This window comes from Mollisia scopiformis, assembly GCF_001500285.1.
Source record: "Mollisia scopiformis unplaced genomic scaffold LY89scaffold_5, whole genome shotgun sequence".
NCBI lineage: Eukaryota > Fungi > Ascomycota > Leotiomycetes > Helotiales > Mollisiaceae > Mollisia > Mollisia scopiformis.
The window spans coordinates 768,285-783,008 of record NW_017263585.1 but is presented as its reverse complement, the minus strand read 5'-3'; the positions used below and the strand labels follow the sequence as shown (position 1 = coordinate 783,008).

At 49.3% G+C, this 14,724-nt stretch overlaps 3 protein-coding genes across 3 annotated transcripts; 2 read left to right on the top strand and 1 right to left on the bottom strand.

Annotated features, from left to right (window-relative positions):
- Positions 1 to 1,517: 1,517 nt before the first annotated feature.
- LY89DRAFT_577631 (cytochrome P450) lies at positions 1,518 to 2,889 on the top strand (the record flags this gene model as incomplete). The annotated part of the gene is made up of 2 exons (XM_018208905.1): positions 1,518 to 1,834; positions 1,890 to 2,889. The coding sequence occupies 2 exons, from the start codon at positions 1,518 to 1,520 to the stop codon at positions 2,887 to 2,889; spliced, it is 1,317 nt and encodes a 438-aa protein (XP_018075483.1).
- A 5,016-nt stretch (positions 2,890 to 7,905) lies between these two features.
- On the top strand, positions 7,906 to 10,142 carry LY89DRAFT_729924 (WSC-domain-containing protein; the record flags this gene model as incomplete). The annotated part of the gene is made up of 6 exons (XM_018219420.1): positions 7,906 to 8,155; positions 8,205 to 8,912; positions 8,969 to 9,034; positions 9,083 to 9,142; positions 9,196 to 9,249; positions 9,298 to 10,142. 6 exons carry the CDS (start codon positions 7,906 to 7,908, stop codon positions 10,140 to 10,142), a joined length of 1,983 nt encoding a protein of 660 aa, XP_018075482.1.
- Positions 10,143 to 10,924: 782 nt separating this feature from the next.
- On the bottom strand, positions 10,925 to 14,587 carry LY89DRAFT_638996 (putative eukaryotic translation initiation factor 3 subunit A). The gene is made up of 3 exons (XM_018211599.1): positions 14,424 to 14,587; positions 14,088 to 14,353; positions 10,925 to 14,035 (listed from the first exon to the last, which is right to left on the bottom strand). Coding segments are annotated over exons 1-3 (3,246 nt in total). The 5' UTR covers positions 14,425 to 14,587; the 3' UTR covers positions 10,925 to 11,056.
- Positions 14,588 to 14,724: the final 137 nt, after the last annotated feature.

The window sequence follows — 14,724 nt, the reverse complement described above, 5'->3', positions numbered from 1 at the left end:
TCCTGAGTTCCCAGCTCTGGCAAGGGAACATCCTCGCATGCATGATATGTCAAAGTCAGTTCTTGCGAGTCATCCAGACGTTTAGTGTCGAGCAGAAGAAACTTATCGATGTTCTGCAGAGGGACGGAAACAATTATCTGGGGTACAGGAAACATGAGCGTCCGCGCGTCTCTGGATCCGAAGGAAGCGCATTATATATATTATACCATGCGTTATAAGGAGAATGTCTGTCCCTCTTCACGGGTGAGGAATTGAGATGTTCCGGGTTGATGTTTTTCCGGCGTTAGGCTTAGAATTAGCCTTCAGCCTTCGGTTGCCCTTCCCTTGTTCCATTTCACCCATCACTTCTCTCTCTCCCATCTTTATCTGTACCATTTGTCTCTTCCATCAGCTCCTCTCTTCTTCTCCCTTCCGAAATCATCGTGAAGATCTTTATTCTCGTCACAATGCGTTTCCTCATCGCTCCCATCAATAGTCGCCGCCGCCACCTGATCATAACAACCAACTTCCGGCCCTCGCAATTTGTTCCTCCTGGGGCCCTAACTGGGCCGCTAACACTCCGGATCTCAAACAACCGCGACTGTCACCGGGCAAGTGAGTATCCGTTGCTTGGCGCCTCACACCAGTCTCAACCCCTTCGAAACGCTGCTGCTGCAGCTTCTGCAAGGAAGCTACACCCACTGCAAAGGAGCGTGCCTTTCGCAGATCCTGATAGCTGATTGCTCCAATCCGTACAAGTGCGGAGAGCTGGAATTGCAACCCGCCGGGAAACCATGGAACGCTTGGACGGGAGTTGCTCTTCTAGTCTGGACATCAAACGGATAGAAACCTGGCAGGTCCTCTTTCATCTCGAGATCTTGAAGTCAGGTATCTCTTCAATTGTTTTTCATGTTTTCTGCAATACCATAATATCCTTCTCTCGTAATTCCTCACGTCCTTGTGATCTTCCCATGACGTGCCAGTTTGGCGCTGTGGGAGCTTCGCGACCTCGTTCGAGGTGATACATAACATTGGAGGATTGGGGTTTCAAGAAGTTCACGATGTCGACAAAGGATGCAGGTGCTGGCTTCGTGGCAGCTGCAATGCTGTCGAGTCCCAGTGGAGCAGTGGTGGTACCAGCTATGCTTGCTGTTGTACTGGCTGTGAGCATAATGGTTGCGCTCAGCAGAATTGATGAGCTGGACGAGAAAGAACCACCATTGTTAAAGTCGAGGATACCATACTGTGGCCACCTGCTGGGAATGCTGAAGTGGCAGGTGGGGTACATGCAAATGCTGAGGTAAATTGGAGTCGTTGTGCGCAGAGGCGCATGAATTCGCATTATGTGTGCTAATGACACTTGCAGTTCGAAAGTACCTTCCTACTCAGCCTTCACATTGAGAGTATTCTCAAATAGAATATATGTCATCTGCGATCCATCCCTCATTCAAGCGGCATACAAGAATACAAAAGCATTCGATTTCGGTCAATTCGTGGTAGAATCATCTCAGCGAGCATTCGATATTGGCGAACAAGGCATGAAGATCATAAGAGGAGAGACAGCACCAGGATACGACCCGCATGGCAAGTTCCTGAATGGCAACGACGGAGATTCGTTCTTGAACGAAAATCACAAAATCATGGTAGAATCACTTTCTCCTGGCACTGGTTTGTCGGAATTAAATAAGGGGGTCCTGGAGAAAGTGGCAGGATTCCTTAATGTAATTGACGGAGATGGGGAGACATTCGGTCTCTATAGATGGATTCGAGACGTCCTGACCCTCGCCACGGCAGACGCTCTCTATGGATCCGCAAGTCCTTTAAATAGTGACCATAGTCTTATAGACGCATTATGGTGAGATGAGACATATTCTTCAAAGATGCTTAGACCAATGACTAACATCAACCAGGGATTTTGAAGAGAACATGACACTTCTTATGCTCAATTTCCTTCCAACATTTTTGGCATCAAAGGCGTATCAAGGCCGCCTTGCCATTAAATCAGCATTCACAACCTACTACGCTGAGAACAACCATCTCGGTGCTAGTAAACTCATCCGCTCACGGCTCGAGTGCTGTCAAAGATGGGGATTCAGCCCCAACGACATCGCCAATTTCGAAATCAGCACTCTGTTCCTAGCAACGACAAACTCGATCCCAACCTCCTTCTGGCAACTATCCTACATCCTCTCTTCACCCTCCCTCCTCTCCGAAATCCGCACAGAAGTAGAATCCATCGTCTCCCGAAAAATCGACCCAACGACCGGCGAAGAGGAAGCCGTAATGGACATCTCCCACTTCCAAACCCACTGTCCCCTCCTCCTCTCCACCTTCCATGAAACCCTCCGCCTCGTCGACGCCGCTACCTCCGTCCGCGCCGTCACCCAACCCACGACCCTCACCTCCTCCACCTCCCCCACAACATACCACCTCAAATCCCCCTCCGTCATCCAGCTCCCGTCGGGTATAACGCACACGAGTCCCCAGATCTGGGGTCCCTCCGCCTCTTCTTTCTCCCCTACCCGCTTCCTGCCCTCAACCAAAGCCGCGCTCCCGAAATCGACCCGTCGCGCCCAGGCAGCGGCCTACTTCCCGTTCGGCGGCGGCAAACATCTGTGTCCCGGCCGTCATTTCGCGATGATGGAGATTTTGGCCTTCATAGCGCTCATCGTGGTCGGGTTCGATGTGTGTCAAGAGGGCAGCGAGACGGCGGGTCTAGAACAGGTCCCCGAGAGAGCATTCCAGAAACTGGGGACCGCGGTTAGGAAACCGGTTCGGGATGTAGGGGTGCGTGTTAAGAGGCGGGAAGGGTGGGAGGGAGTGCGGTGGCGGTTTGGAGAGGGCGAGGAGGTGGATTTTGGGGGCTTGGTTGGGGATGGTGAGGAGGGGGAGAGTGAGGATTCGGAGTAAATTTTGTTTTGCGATTTTGCGTGTAGGAGGGTGTTGGGAGTGTTTATATCTGAGATGAGAAGAAGCAATAGAAAGAAAGAGGGATGAGATATTGCATGTATATAGAAGGACGACGATTAACCATCCATCCATCCCTCGCGATCTAGAGGTCTGGATACTTTTCTTGATCGAGCTGTCGGTTGATGGCTAGTATATAAAACCAAACTTTATTCTTCAACTGAGATGTGTTGTCTTGAATAGTGGGTGGTGAGTGGTGAGAATAGTGAATCGGGGAAGCTGGTGAATTTGGTGAAATTGGGGAAGTGATAAGTGAAATCGGTGAATAGGTGCGATGTGCAACAGAACATTACTCTTGGTGCTCTCTAGAAACTTCTACTCAGCACATCAGTTTATCTATCCCAGACCAGGTCCTGATCTCGTATGAACCCCCTCCTCTTTCCACATATTGCGAGAACCAAGAAGCAAGAGCTACTAACATTTGATACAATTTGTGTACTTATGTGTTTTTCTCACACGATGTGTGGGTGGGGGGGGGGTTGGGGTGGTTTAAATACTATTGTATCAAGAATAAGCTGAGTAGACGCTTGAGCTGATCTTTATTCATTTCTTCAGAGCGTGGAGTTTGAAGAGGAGGGAGGAATATCCATTGTCACTCAGTCGATTTGTTCCTCCCACCAGCCGGATCATACTATGTTGCATTTCCATCCTCGACTGAAAATCTGGGAGGAACAAATATATCTTCTTCTTTACCTGAATTACAGTCTGGGGAGTCCGTCCGTAGCATGGTGTTCATTAAGTGTGTTTGACTTTAAAAGGACTCGTTGATTTAATAGAAAGATTCGGATTCTTCGTGTTGATGTGGATAGGCAGACAGTGTAAATTTAGTGAAAATGGGGAATATGGTACGAGCTAATATTGAGATGAGGAAGGAAGAAATTCTTGTTGTCGACTAATTTTTGTTGTCGAGTATATCGTCATTGTCAATGACTCAAACTAAGAGAATGAGAACACTACCACGAAACTGCAAACGCTTCATAAGATGGTTGAAAAATCAGTATATAGTCTATCCCAGTGGATCAAATCTATTTTCCCTTCCCCCCCATTGAACGCAAGTGCCGCTTGTCCCGGCAGACCGAAAAGAGAACTCAATCTTTCTCTGACCTTGTGCGATGGAGGAGGTGTTTATATATCTAAACCGAGGATGGTGTGTAAGAGAGTGGGAAGTGAATTCTTGTTGGAATGGCAACATTAACCTTACTGGACTAACTAATTCACTTTCTTCTCTATCAAGTGAATAGTTTTGCTGAATTTCGCAGTCCATCAATTTGTTGCAAATAAAAAAAAGTTTAGGCACGTTGTAGCTAGTCCCGTGAGAGTTTAGCAAAAGTTTGTTGCATTTCGCAGCACTATCGATTTCTGTCAAGAGGAGGTAGGCTCGCTCTAGCTCGTCCAATGATGTTGTAGAAGAGGAAGATCCATTGTGTTTCGCAGGTCGCTGCTCGATGGCTCCGTTTCCCAGGCCGGTGAACATCGAGAGTCGAGTGACGATGCGTCGGCAAGCAGATCAGCTGGAGTGAAAGGAACGAGGAGTGGTGTGGTAAAGATTAAATGAGAAGGTGGAAGTAATGAGATGGGAAGTAGAATAGAAAGAGTCGAGGAGAGAGAAAGTTGAGTCTGAAAGGTCAGAAGGTTCAGTCAGAGATTTTGGTTGTCAAGATGTCTGGAAAGTGTATAGAGAAGGATGAGGTGGAGATTGTACGACATCAAGTTGTGAATTTCAGGTATGAGAATGTTTGGCGAGTTTGAAAGATGGAGCTGGATCAGACAATTGAAGGTAGAAATAAAGTTGAGAGAGTTTTGAGATAAGGAATCCTGAAGGCAATGGCGAACGTAATGGATTAGATATTCTCAACGCATAAAGGTAGGGCATCAGACTGGGACATTGTGAGGCAGAATTCTTGGAATTGTTGTCGAGTCTCGACAGTGAAGAGGAAGGTGATGTCTTGGATTTCCAATATGAGAATTACTGAGGAGAATCTGGACTATGACACACGGAAAAGATATCGAGAAGAGCACATGCATGCAGACGACTAGATTGGGCTCGATGACATGGTTTAGAGTTGTCATTCCCAACACAAACGAAAGAGTGTGCTGGGCAAGTGACTTGAGAATCTACACTTGCAGAAACCTTCTCACCAGGCTGCAGCTTCTAGCTTTGTGGTAGGAGATGTCTTCAACTAGTAAGACATTCTGCAACAAGCCTCCTCCCACTATTCATGTATTTGCATTTTCCACCAGAACGCCTTGGCAATCTTGCATCAAAGCTTTGTACTTTCTTGTAGAGGCATGGCTCGCGCGTGCGTGCCGATCTTGAGGCTGAGACAGATTCCGGTGAGGTGGAGCGGAGTGGAGTGGAACGAGGCTAGAGGAAGATTTTCTGCAGCAACAGCTCAGTGGCTGCAGTCACGAGTCGAGGTCGGGCTGTTTTCCAGAAATAGAAACGACAGAAGTGGAGGAAAGGCAAAAGGTCCCATAAGGTAAGAAAGTTGACGATCAAAGACCGGAAGATTAGATGCATAGATGGACAAGGAGATCAAAGAGGCTCAGGGGGGAAAGCCGAATGGACAGATGGTTCGAGAGGGGGCATCAAGAGGAAAGCTCTTGAGACTGGCAGGGGGTGGAGAAGGACGGGACGTCTTCGGAATAGAATCTCTAGAATCGACATGAGCCTCGATCGGAAGATCCCAGTTAGCTGAGCGGAACCGTCTGTGGAGGAAGTGTGCCGATAGCCTTCTTTTACCCGGAGGCCCAATCGCGGTCCCGAAAGACATCGAATCTGGTACGGTGGAGAAAGAAAGGGTCTTCTGTCACTCCAGACTTCTACGGTCAAAGTTAGTATCAAATAGACATGTTACTTCAATCTCTAGGGACCTTGCACAACGAGAACGTTGGGTACAAGAGCCCCATTTGATGCCTTTCTCGATAAGTAATACATATTTTCGTATGTGGCTCACACTTGTTATGTCCTGCGTAGGACTAGAGTAGGACCGCATAGTCGCTTGTTGTAGCTCCTAGACTATTTGGCACCGGACTCGACCTACGAGGCCAGAATGTCTAATTGTGCCTGACAGAAGGCCAAAGAACTGGCAGCGCCGGATCAAGAAATTTCAGGATCCCCAAGCGCAACATGAAACGAAACAAGTCGCTCGAAATGGTGCTGCGGTTGTTTCTTCGTCCGAATTGAGTGAATGGCGCTGGGGAAAAGTCAGCAGCTGCAGGAGAAATACGAGAGACCGTGCGAAAGAGACTCTGCACCTGCAGGTCAGTCAGAGCACAGCAGTAGCGACAGAATGTTCAGCATAGAAGGTGGCACGTAGAGGATGGCGTACCTTGACGTTTGCAAGTTGAGATGAAAGTTCCACCAGAATTGGGTACATTACAGCAGTGTTATGCCGTGCAACATACAGTACGTGGATCGTGAGACCACGAGAAATATTGGCATCTCGCACGCTTCACACTCCCGTGGCCGCGCCGCCAACGGTAGTCCGGTTGATCTCCCGTCAGGATATGTCTTATGATTGGAATCAATGTGCAGAGGAGACCCTCTTTGTGGCTCGCATGATGGGTCGTCGAGCTGAATCTCGGTGCATGCGTGCAGGTACTGTATTCTCCGCAGTTCCGCTGTTTGCTGTCTCTACCTAGGTTCAAGGTCTGATTGAAGCGAGACAATACGACCAAAAAGTCGCAGGCCAGCCACCTCGCCGCCGCCGCCGCCGCCGCCGCTTCATGTCGTCTCGTGTCTGCAGTCTGCTGTCTGCTGTCTGCTGTCTGCAGCTCTTCGCTGTTTGCTGGCGGCGTTGGGAAAGTCCGTAGATCAGATCAGGTCAGAGTCAGTTCGCCAGTCGGTTATCCATATTTTTGGACTATTGAATATGAATAACGAAGCTAAAGCCAATTAAGCATGATTCGGCTACTTCGTCCGAGCTTCTACTAGTACCTATTTACCCTTCCTCACTGCGCTAAGATCGGACTCTTCTCCTTGTTCCTGCATTTTGTATCCGCTCGAGCATTCACAGGGGATCCAAATCGGGAATCAACAATGGAGAGGACAGCTGTAAGCGACTCTACAGTATTCATTTCATCACACAGTCTCGACCAATCGAGGCTGGTCGGGACCTGCGTGACAACAGACTCCCAGATGCTCCGTGCTCCAAGACTAACTAACAACATTTTGTGATGTTCGATCCTGGAGCTAGACTCGCTTTCGAAGGTTTCCCCGAGCACACCTAGGACTCGAACACACCCAGCTATCTATCTATCTACAATATCCGTGCAACCGTGACACTTGCAGACCACCACCGAGAGAGTTCCTAGATACAGGAAAGTGAGACTTCAATTTTCCGCAGGGAGCACGCCGAGCCACAATATTGAATAGTGTTCGCGCTCAATGCCTCGATTCCAATCGTCGGGTCCTCGCTGGACATCATTCATGCGACCCCAATATCAAATATTTCTCCGGCGCTTTTTCCTCTTCGCGGAAGCTCGCTCTCCTGATGATTGGCTTGGACCCTCACCCTCGTCCAAAGCTTAGCCCTGGTGGCATCACGATGCAGACGCCACTCGACTCTGTACCTAGCCGACGATGCTTGTGTTGGCGTCGGGGTGTCCCTGGGACGCTGGTCAAAATAGTCATAGTTGCAGAGAAACATGGATCCGTGGGTTGGAAGGACAGTGCCATGTACAGTACGAAGTAGGCTGGAAGGTTCAAGCGTGCCTGCCAAGCTCTCGGACTCTTGCTCGAGTAGCCTTGTCCAAATCATCACAAGGTTCGATGCCGGCTGAGCAAGGTGGGAAACTTGGGAAAGGTCGGACCAGGCGTAATTGCTATATATGCTCTGCTTTCCTCCATCGTCATGTCCGGATTCAGACTTGTTCTCCAACAGTTATCAAACTGCGTCTTTCTCTCGTCCTTCTTTTCTTTCACCGAGTACACGGAATCATTTCGACGCAACCATCATGTTGAGCCTCAAGTCTCTCGCTACTGCTTCGGCAGCCTTTACTCTCCTTTCTGGCGTCAATGCCGGACCTTCTGTTGATATCGTCAAGCGAAATCAAGAACCTCCTGGACCTTCTTGCACCGACTTCACTCCTTATGTCTATGCAGGATGTTTTCAAAATTTGGGTAGTCCATACCCGGATACTCTTCTATACACAGGTCCAAATACCCAGAACATGACCGTGGAAACTTGTGTGGCTTTCTGTAAGGGTAAGTCTTCCTCCCATGCCTGCTTTCCATCTTACTGACCTCGAAATAGGAAACGATTACAGATATGCAGGTCTGGAATACTATTCCGAATGTTTCTGTGGTGCTTCCGTCTACGGTCCCCAAGTCGATGAATCCCAATGCAATGTCCCATGTACCGGAAACGCTTCCGAGACCTGTGGTGCCAACAACCGCCTCAACATCTATCAAGATCCCACCTTCCCTGTTGTAAACGACAGCATCATCTCGGACTACCAATCCATTGGCTGCTATGCCGAAGGTACCAATGGTCGAGTCCTCAACTGGAGACAAGACCAACTCTCCACCACCAACATGACCACTCAGGAATGTCTGTATGCCTGCAAGGACAATGGATACCCCATTGCTGGACTTGAGTTCGGACAAGAGTGTTACTGTGGTGTCGTCTTGGGCAATGGTACAACGCCATTGAGCTCCACTTCTTGCAACATGCCCTGCACAGGTGACAGCACGGAGACCTGCGGTGGCAGCAACGCCTTGAACGTCTATGTTGCTACTGATTTGGAGTCAAGCCAGCCTTGCGGTAGTGGTGGATCTTCGTCGTCATCTTCGTCCTCGATCGTTAGCAGCACGACATCGATCTCAAGCAGCTCTACTTCATCTGTTGTCATCACCACTTCTAGTTCATCATCAATCAGCTCGTCGTCATCAAGTTCGTCGTCAATCAGCTCTACACTCAGCAGCTCTTCCAGCAGCACTTCCTGCACAACCTCTACTACTTGTAAGTGATCCGTGAGGGTTCTTGATACTTTAAAAGCACGAACTGACTTCGAGAAGCTTCGTCCTCTAGCTCAAGCGCGAGTAGCACATCAAGTGTGGTCAGCAGCAGCAGCAGTTCTAGCAGTGAGTTCTCCAAACACTCAATCTCAGATGCGGACACTAACTTGCCAGAATCATCTTCCTCATCTTCGTCAAAGCCAGCAAGTAGCACATCCTGCACTACCTCAAGTAGTAAGTGATGTTTTTATCTCCAATACCTTGAGCCCAAGCTAACTTTTCGGAAGCATCCTCGACCACGATCAAGACGACGACCTCCTCGCCACCAACAACTTCTACAAGTAAGCACTTTTTAAAATCACTTACGATTCAATGCTAATTGTTCCTAGCTTCCACAAAGACCACCGCATCTCTTTGCACTTCCACCTACACCACCACTCCCACACCTACTTGCGAATATTCATGCGGAAACTGGTGCTCAACACCCATCCCAACCTGGACTGACTCGAACTCTTGCTTCTCCGCTGTCTCTTCTTGCAACGTCCAGCTCGCATCTTGCTTCCTCCACGCTGGTTTCCCAGCATCCTTGAACTGTTTTGAGTTCTCCAGCTGGTGCACATCCATCTCGCAATACTGCGAAAAGTACTGCCCTGGCGGGAACTGCAACAAGCCAAGCTGCACCTCCAAGCTCCCCCCATCTGGACCATCAGCTCCTTCTCCAGTTTACTCCACCAGTGTCTACACCTGCCCAGCAGCCAGCACCTCATCCGCTAAGCCAACCACCACCTCCAAAGCTGCCGCCTCAACAACAAGCTGCGTCCCCATCCCCACCAACTCAAACATCTGCACCCAGCCCAGCAACCCAGGAAAGGGATACACCTCCAGCTCCCCAGTTGGCAACATCCCCCTGCCATGCCTCACCTGCAACAACATCCAATCAGACTACAATTCCGGCAACTGCTTCAAGCTGTACACCTATGCCAACTCGGCCCAATGCCCCTCGTACCCGCGTTCCGGCTCCTCGGGCCCCAGCAAAGGATGCAAGGACGCGTGCGATAGCCAGTACAATAGCTGCATGAACGTCTACGCCCAGGGATGCCAGGGCAATACCAGGGGCGATACGTATAGCAGCGCGAGCCAAAAGTGCCAGAACCAGTGGAACGACTGTTATTCTGCGAACTCGAATGTTAATATTGGTAATAGATGTGGAAGCTTTAATTCGGGGTGGTATTAGAGGGTGGAAAAGTAATGGGAGATGAAGGGGGAGGAGAAAATTTTTTTTATTTTGTAATGTGTTAATCTTAGTATCTATTGTATGCTTTTTCTGGGGGAGAAAAGGGGGGGAAATGGGGATATTTTGGAGGGGTAGTGAAAATGCGCGGGTATGAGAGGAATATAAATTTAATCTTAAAAACAAGCAGAGCAGAGTTCTCGTTTGAGTACGTGTGATTTGGATAAAACATAAGTATGCTTGAAGAATAACTCGACTTGAGCAATAGATCTAATCCTCTCCGCCTTGGATGATCAACATCCTCAAAGAAACGAAGAAATACTACAGCACCCTCAGTTCAATCAATTTTTTACTACTCCCCCAAAGACTTCTAGCCCGAGACGATGAAAGATATACTACAAAGTTATCGAGGAGTCAGGTAATACTATAAAATAAAATAGAGTAAATTTGGTGCCTGGAAGGATTTTACATAATGATTAGAGAATATAAGCAAAAATGCTAGCAAGAATCTGTGATAATACTATTATTAGGAAATTCACCAGAATTTCCAGAATCTCCAGAATCTCTATTTTCACTCCTTTGTTCCGGAGGGGAATCGTGGCAATTTCCATCATTCTTTTACTTTGTTACATATCTCATCGGCAAGATCTTTAATTAATGCTCGAAGAGCCATTGGGAAAACGAGTCACCTACGTATCGGCACGAAAGACCTACAATATATCGACACATTTGATCACATCAATTTTTGAAGATCTCACTCACTCGGATCATAAAAGAGTCAAAATGTTGAAATCAGTTTCCATTGATCTACCACCAGCATGTTTTCAGAGAAGATCGTGCCAGCTACTTGCTTCCATTAAACGCCCTGACAAAAATTGTACACGCCACCGAACCCACCCACACCACACCAGATCAATCTACTGCTTATTCCTGAGATGCGGTGGAACGAACTTGCCTGCTGCTCCGCTGGGTCTAAGAGAAGCCTCGCCCGTAGGAGGTGGTCTCTCTTCGTCGCGACGCTCTTCCTCACCTCTGCCAGATCGGCCGCGGAATAAGGGTGCACCACCAGAAGCGTTACGGCCTGCAGCAGCTGGAGGAGGAGTGTTGTCAGAGGATGGCCCGCCGCTGGAAGCTTTGGCCGCCTCTCTATCTCTCCAGCTTGGCTTGCCGCCTGCGAGAGCGAGACGAGGAGGTCCGGAAGCAGATGGTCGCTCGGTAGGACGCTCGTTACTGTCAGTTCTCTCCATGGGAGCAGCGCGACCCATGGGCGAGGCGCGTGCCATGGGAGACTCGGTGCGTTCAGATGGGACTTCTTTGCCTTCAGCTCTGAGACGTTCCTTCTCGCGCCATCCGAGCTTGGCACCAGCGAGTGGCAGAGGTGGACGAACTGCTCCAGCGCCAGCTTGACTTCCGCCTCGTTCCATCTGAGGAGCGCTTCTCGATGCCGCTTTGGCTTCAGCGCGGCGTTTCGCGGCTTCTTCCTCTCGTGCTGCTTGCTTGGCTGCCATCTCTAGAGCTTCTTGTCTCTCCTTTTCGCGGATAGCCTTGAGCTCTGCAAACTCCTGTCTCTTCTTCTCGTCGCGAGCGGCCTTCTCCTCGGCTTCCTTGGCAGCACGCTCTTCCTCCTCACGTAGTTGTCGTTCTCGGTCCTCACGCTCCTTCTTCTCTCGGGCCTTGCGGTCTCGGAACTCCTTTCTGCGTAGTGTCATCGCCTTCTCGAGCTCCTTCTCTGCATCACGGCGACGCTTTTCGAACTCATCCTTTCTCCGCTCAACAACCGTGGATCTGTAGCTTTCGTAATGGCTAACCAATCGACTCAGTCTGTGCTTCAGCTCAACGTTCTCCTTGTGCTTGGCCTCAGCCTCCTTGAGAGTCTGTTGCTTTGTCTTTTGGTAAGCTTCGAAGTCCTTTTCGCGCTGTTGATTGTAGTCCTCTGGTAGTTTCTTGGCTTCCTCCTTTCGGAATGCTCGCTCAAGATGGTCAATTCGCTTGCCAGTGACACGAAGCTTCTCATTGATGTCGTTCTTCTCACGTTCCAATTGAGCAAGTTTCATAGCACGTAGACGGTTGGCATCGAGGTTATCCAGATCTTCAACATCGATATCAATGGCCTTGGGACCAATCTTGAGATCTGCGATCTGCTTCTTGAGCTCTTCCTTTCGGACACGGTCTAGCTCAGCCTTCATACGCTTCTCTTCACGGTCCTTTTGTTCTTGGGCGAGACGTTTATCTTCAGCTTCTTGGAGTTGGGCGGCCTTGATTCGTTTTCGGGTGGCATCTTCCTTCTCTTTTCGAGCTTGGATTTCAGATGCCTCTTCCTTTCGCTTCTGGATGACCTCCTTTCGTGCTAAAGTCTCTAAATGTTCTTGATCAGCACCAGCTCTAGCTCTAGCATATGCTGCATCTCGTGCCCTGATTCTTGCCTCATTGAATGAAGGGTCGATATATTGACAGGTGATGAAGAGAGATCTCGCCAGACGAGTCAATTGGGTCCGGACAATTTCGGAAGGAGTATTTTGAAGTCTTTGCACGGAAGATGTCTCACTCTCAGCTGAGCCACCACCAGAGCCGGCGTGGATGGCCTTGGTAGAAGAGAACACATCGGTATCGAAGCTGAGAACACCTGTAGCATGATCCATGCGAATAGCCAGATCACCCTTTTTGTTACCGTTCATGATGAACTTCTCAATTGTGTCTCTTGTGACTTGGAACGGCTCCGGGAACTTGGCAAGGTTCTCAACAAATGCAAGGTCGACGGTTTCGTAGACTTGTGACAATTGTTGGAAGAGTCTGGTCAAGATGACTTGCTGAAGTGGCAAGACATACTTCTCCATGTCCGCGTCGGCTCCAATCTTGGACAGAATGGGTGAAATCTTCTGGCAGATAGAGAGAGGGTGAAATTCGACCTCGAGGATTTGGTAAAGCTCGCGAATCTCAGGACGAGCACGCTTCAAGAGACCTTTGCTCATGGCGTCCTTGAAGAGAACAGCACGAGTAGGAGCTTGAGCCATGCCGAGGAGGTGAGTAAGACGTGAGTTCTTGTTCTTCTTGGCCTCATCGATGTCTACCAAAGCACCACGAGATCTTGAGGTGCTGATGACTGGGATAGCAAGAGCAGACAACAGGACGAAAGAGGCAGCCTTTGACAGATCAGCCTCAGAGGTTGACGGGTTGTCTGCTTTCTTGCTCTGGCCTGCCGCAACCATAGAAGCAGATTGACGGAGGAGGTTGTAGTATCTAGACCAAGCAGCAGCATGGAACAGGTAGTTCTCTCCGACCAAAAAGATCCGGGTTAACTTCTCGTAGTAGTTGGCCATCATGACGTTCTTTGGGGGACGCTTGCTGAGGTTAAGCAAGGTATGGATATCCTCAACACTCCTGAAAGCCTCCTGCCATAGCTCAAGTTCAACCGCAACGTTCAGTTGCTGGAAACGGGTCTCGAGATGGCGTTGAAGGGTATCCGGATCGTTGAGGTTAATAGCGTGCATCTGAGCAGAGTATTTCGCAGCAGTCTGGACATGGTTTCGGAGCAGCTCGCAGAGTCTTCGGAACTCGGTCTTCCTGGTGTACTTTTGGCAGAACTCAAATGCTTGCATAGCAGTAGTTTGGTACATGATCTCCAATCTCGCATTGTTTCTGAGGATATCCAGGACAGTCCTGTATGTCTCCCACAAGAACTTGAGCCATGGCGTGACGATAGCTCTATCTGTGCGGTCTCGGGATTGTTCGCCGGATACAGTCGAAAGAAGGATTGACTCTGGGGTCTCGGAGGCTTCGAGATCGTCGACACTGGCAGTCGCGGTAGTCGTCTCGAGCTCGGATTGGACTTCATCTGCCTTGGCCTGTGCAGTCTTCACTTTCTCCTCCGCCAACTCGATGAACTTCTTCAAAACCAGCTGTAGCACGCGTTAGTCTCCAATATGAAAGAGAAACGCTATGTCCGCCTACCTCGATCGTGCCAACATTTGTGTTCTGACTGATATTCTTGTATTGATACAAGGCATCCTTAGCCAATTTGCCCTTCTTTTGCTCGACAGACTGCTCGACGAGCAGGAGCATAACCGGCTCCAAAGACGCAATAGGAACATTTCGGCTTCGCTTTGAAGTGATATGTTCGTGTAGAAGGACCAGCGCCGCCTGCGACTGGCCCACGCCCATGAGCTCATGAGCGCGTTTCAAGACATTCTCCGGCTTCTGATGAGGGGGTGGAGGCACTTTAGGATTGTCAGTTTCTCGCTGTTGTTTCCTTGTTCTAGTCTGAGCGGGACGTGGAGATATACATACTGCTGGGCAAGCTCCCGCGCGGGGGTATCGGTTTCGGGGATTATTTGTATGCAGTTCTCACTGTCGAGTTCTCGAACCGAATCCGAATATGATGAATGCTACTAGATCTTGCGTCGCGAGAGAGCGTGAAGGGCTGCGACGAAGATTTGTGATGGCGATTTGTGCGCTTTGCTGAAAGTTCAAAATCTACACTATCTCTAAGCGAACATGTGGGAAGTGGCCCGACTCTCGCTGAGCTTCCTGCCTTGGTGCCTCAGGCCTTGAGCCTACCTAACTAAACTGAGCGCACCATTCCTGGTTC

Excerpts from the sequence above, each read along its gene's own strand:
- LY89DRAFT_638996 (XM_018211599.1), bottom strand. Across the intron at positions 14,036-14,087 it reads CAAATGTTGGCACGATCGAG|CTGGTTTTGAAGAAGTTCAT; the intron begins GTAGGCGGACAT and ends CGCGTGCTACAG.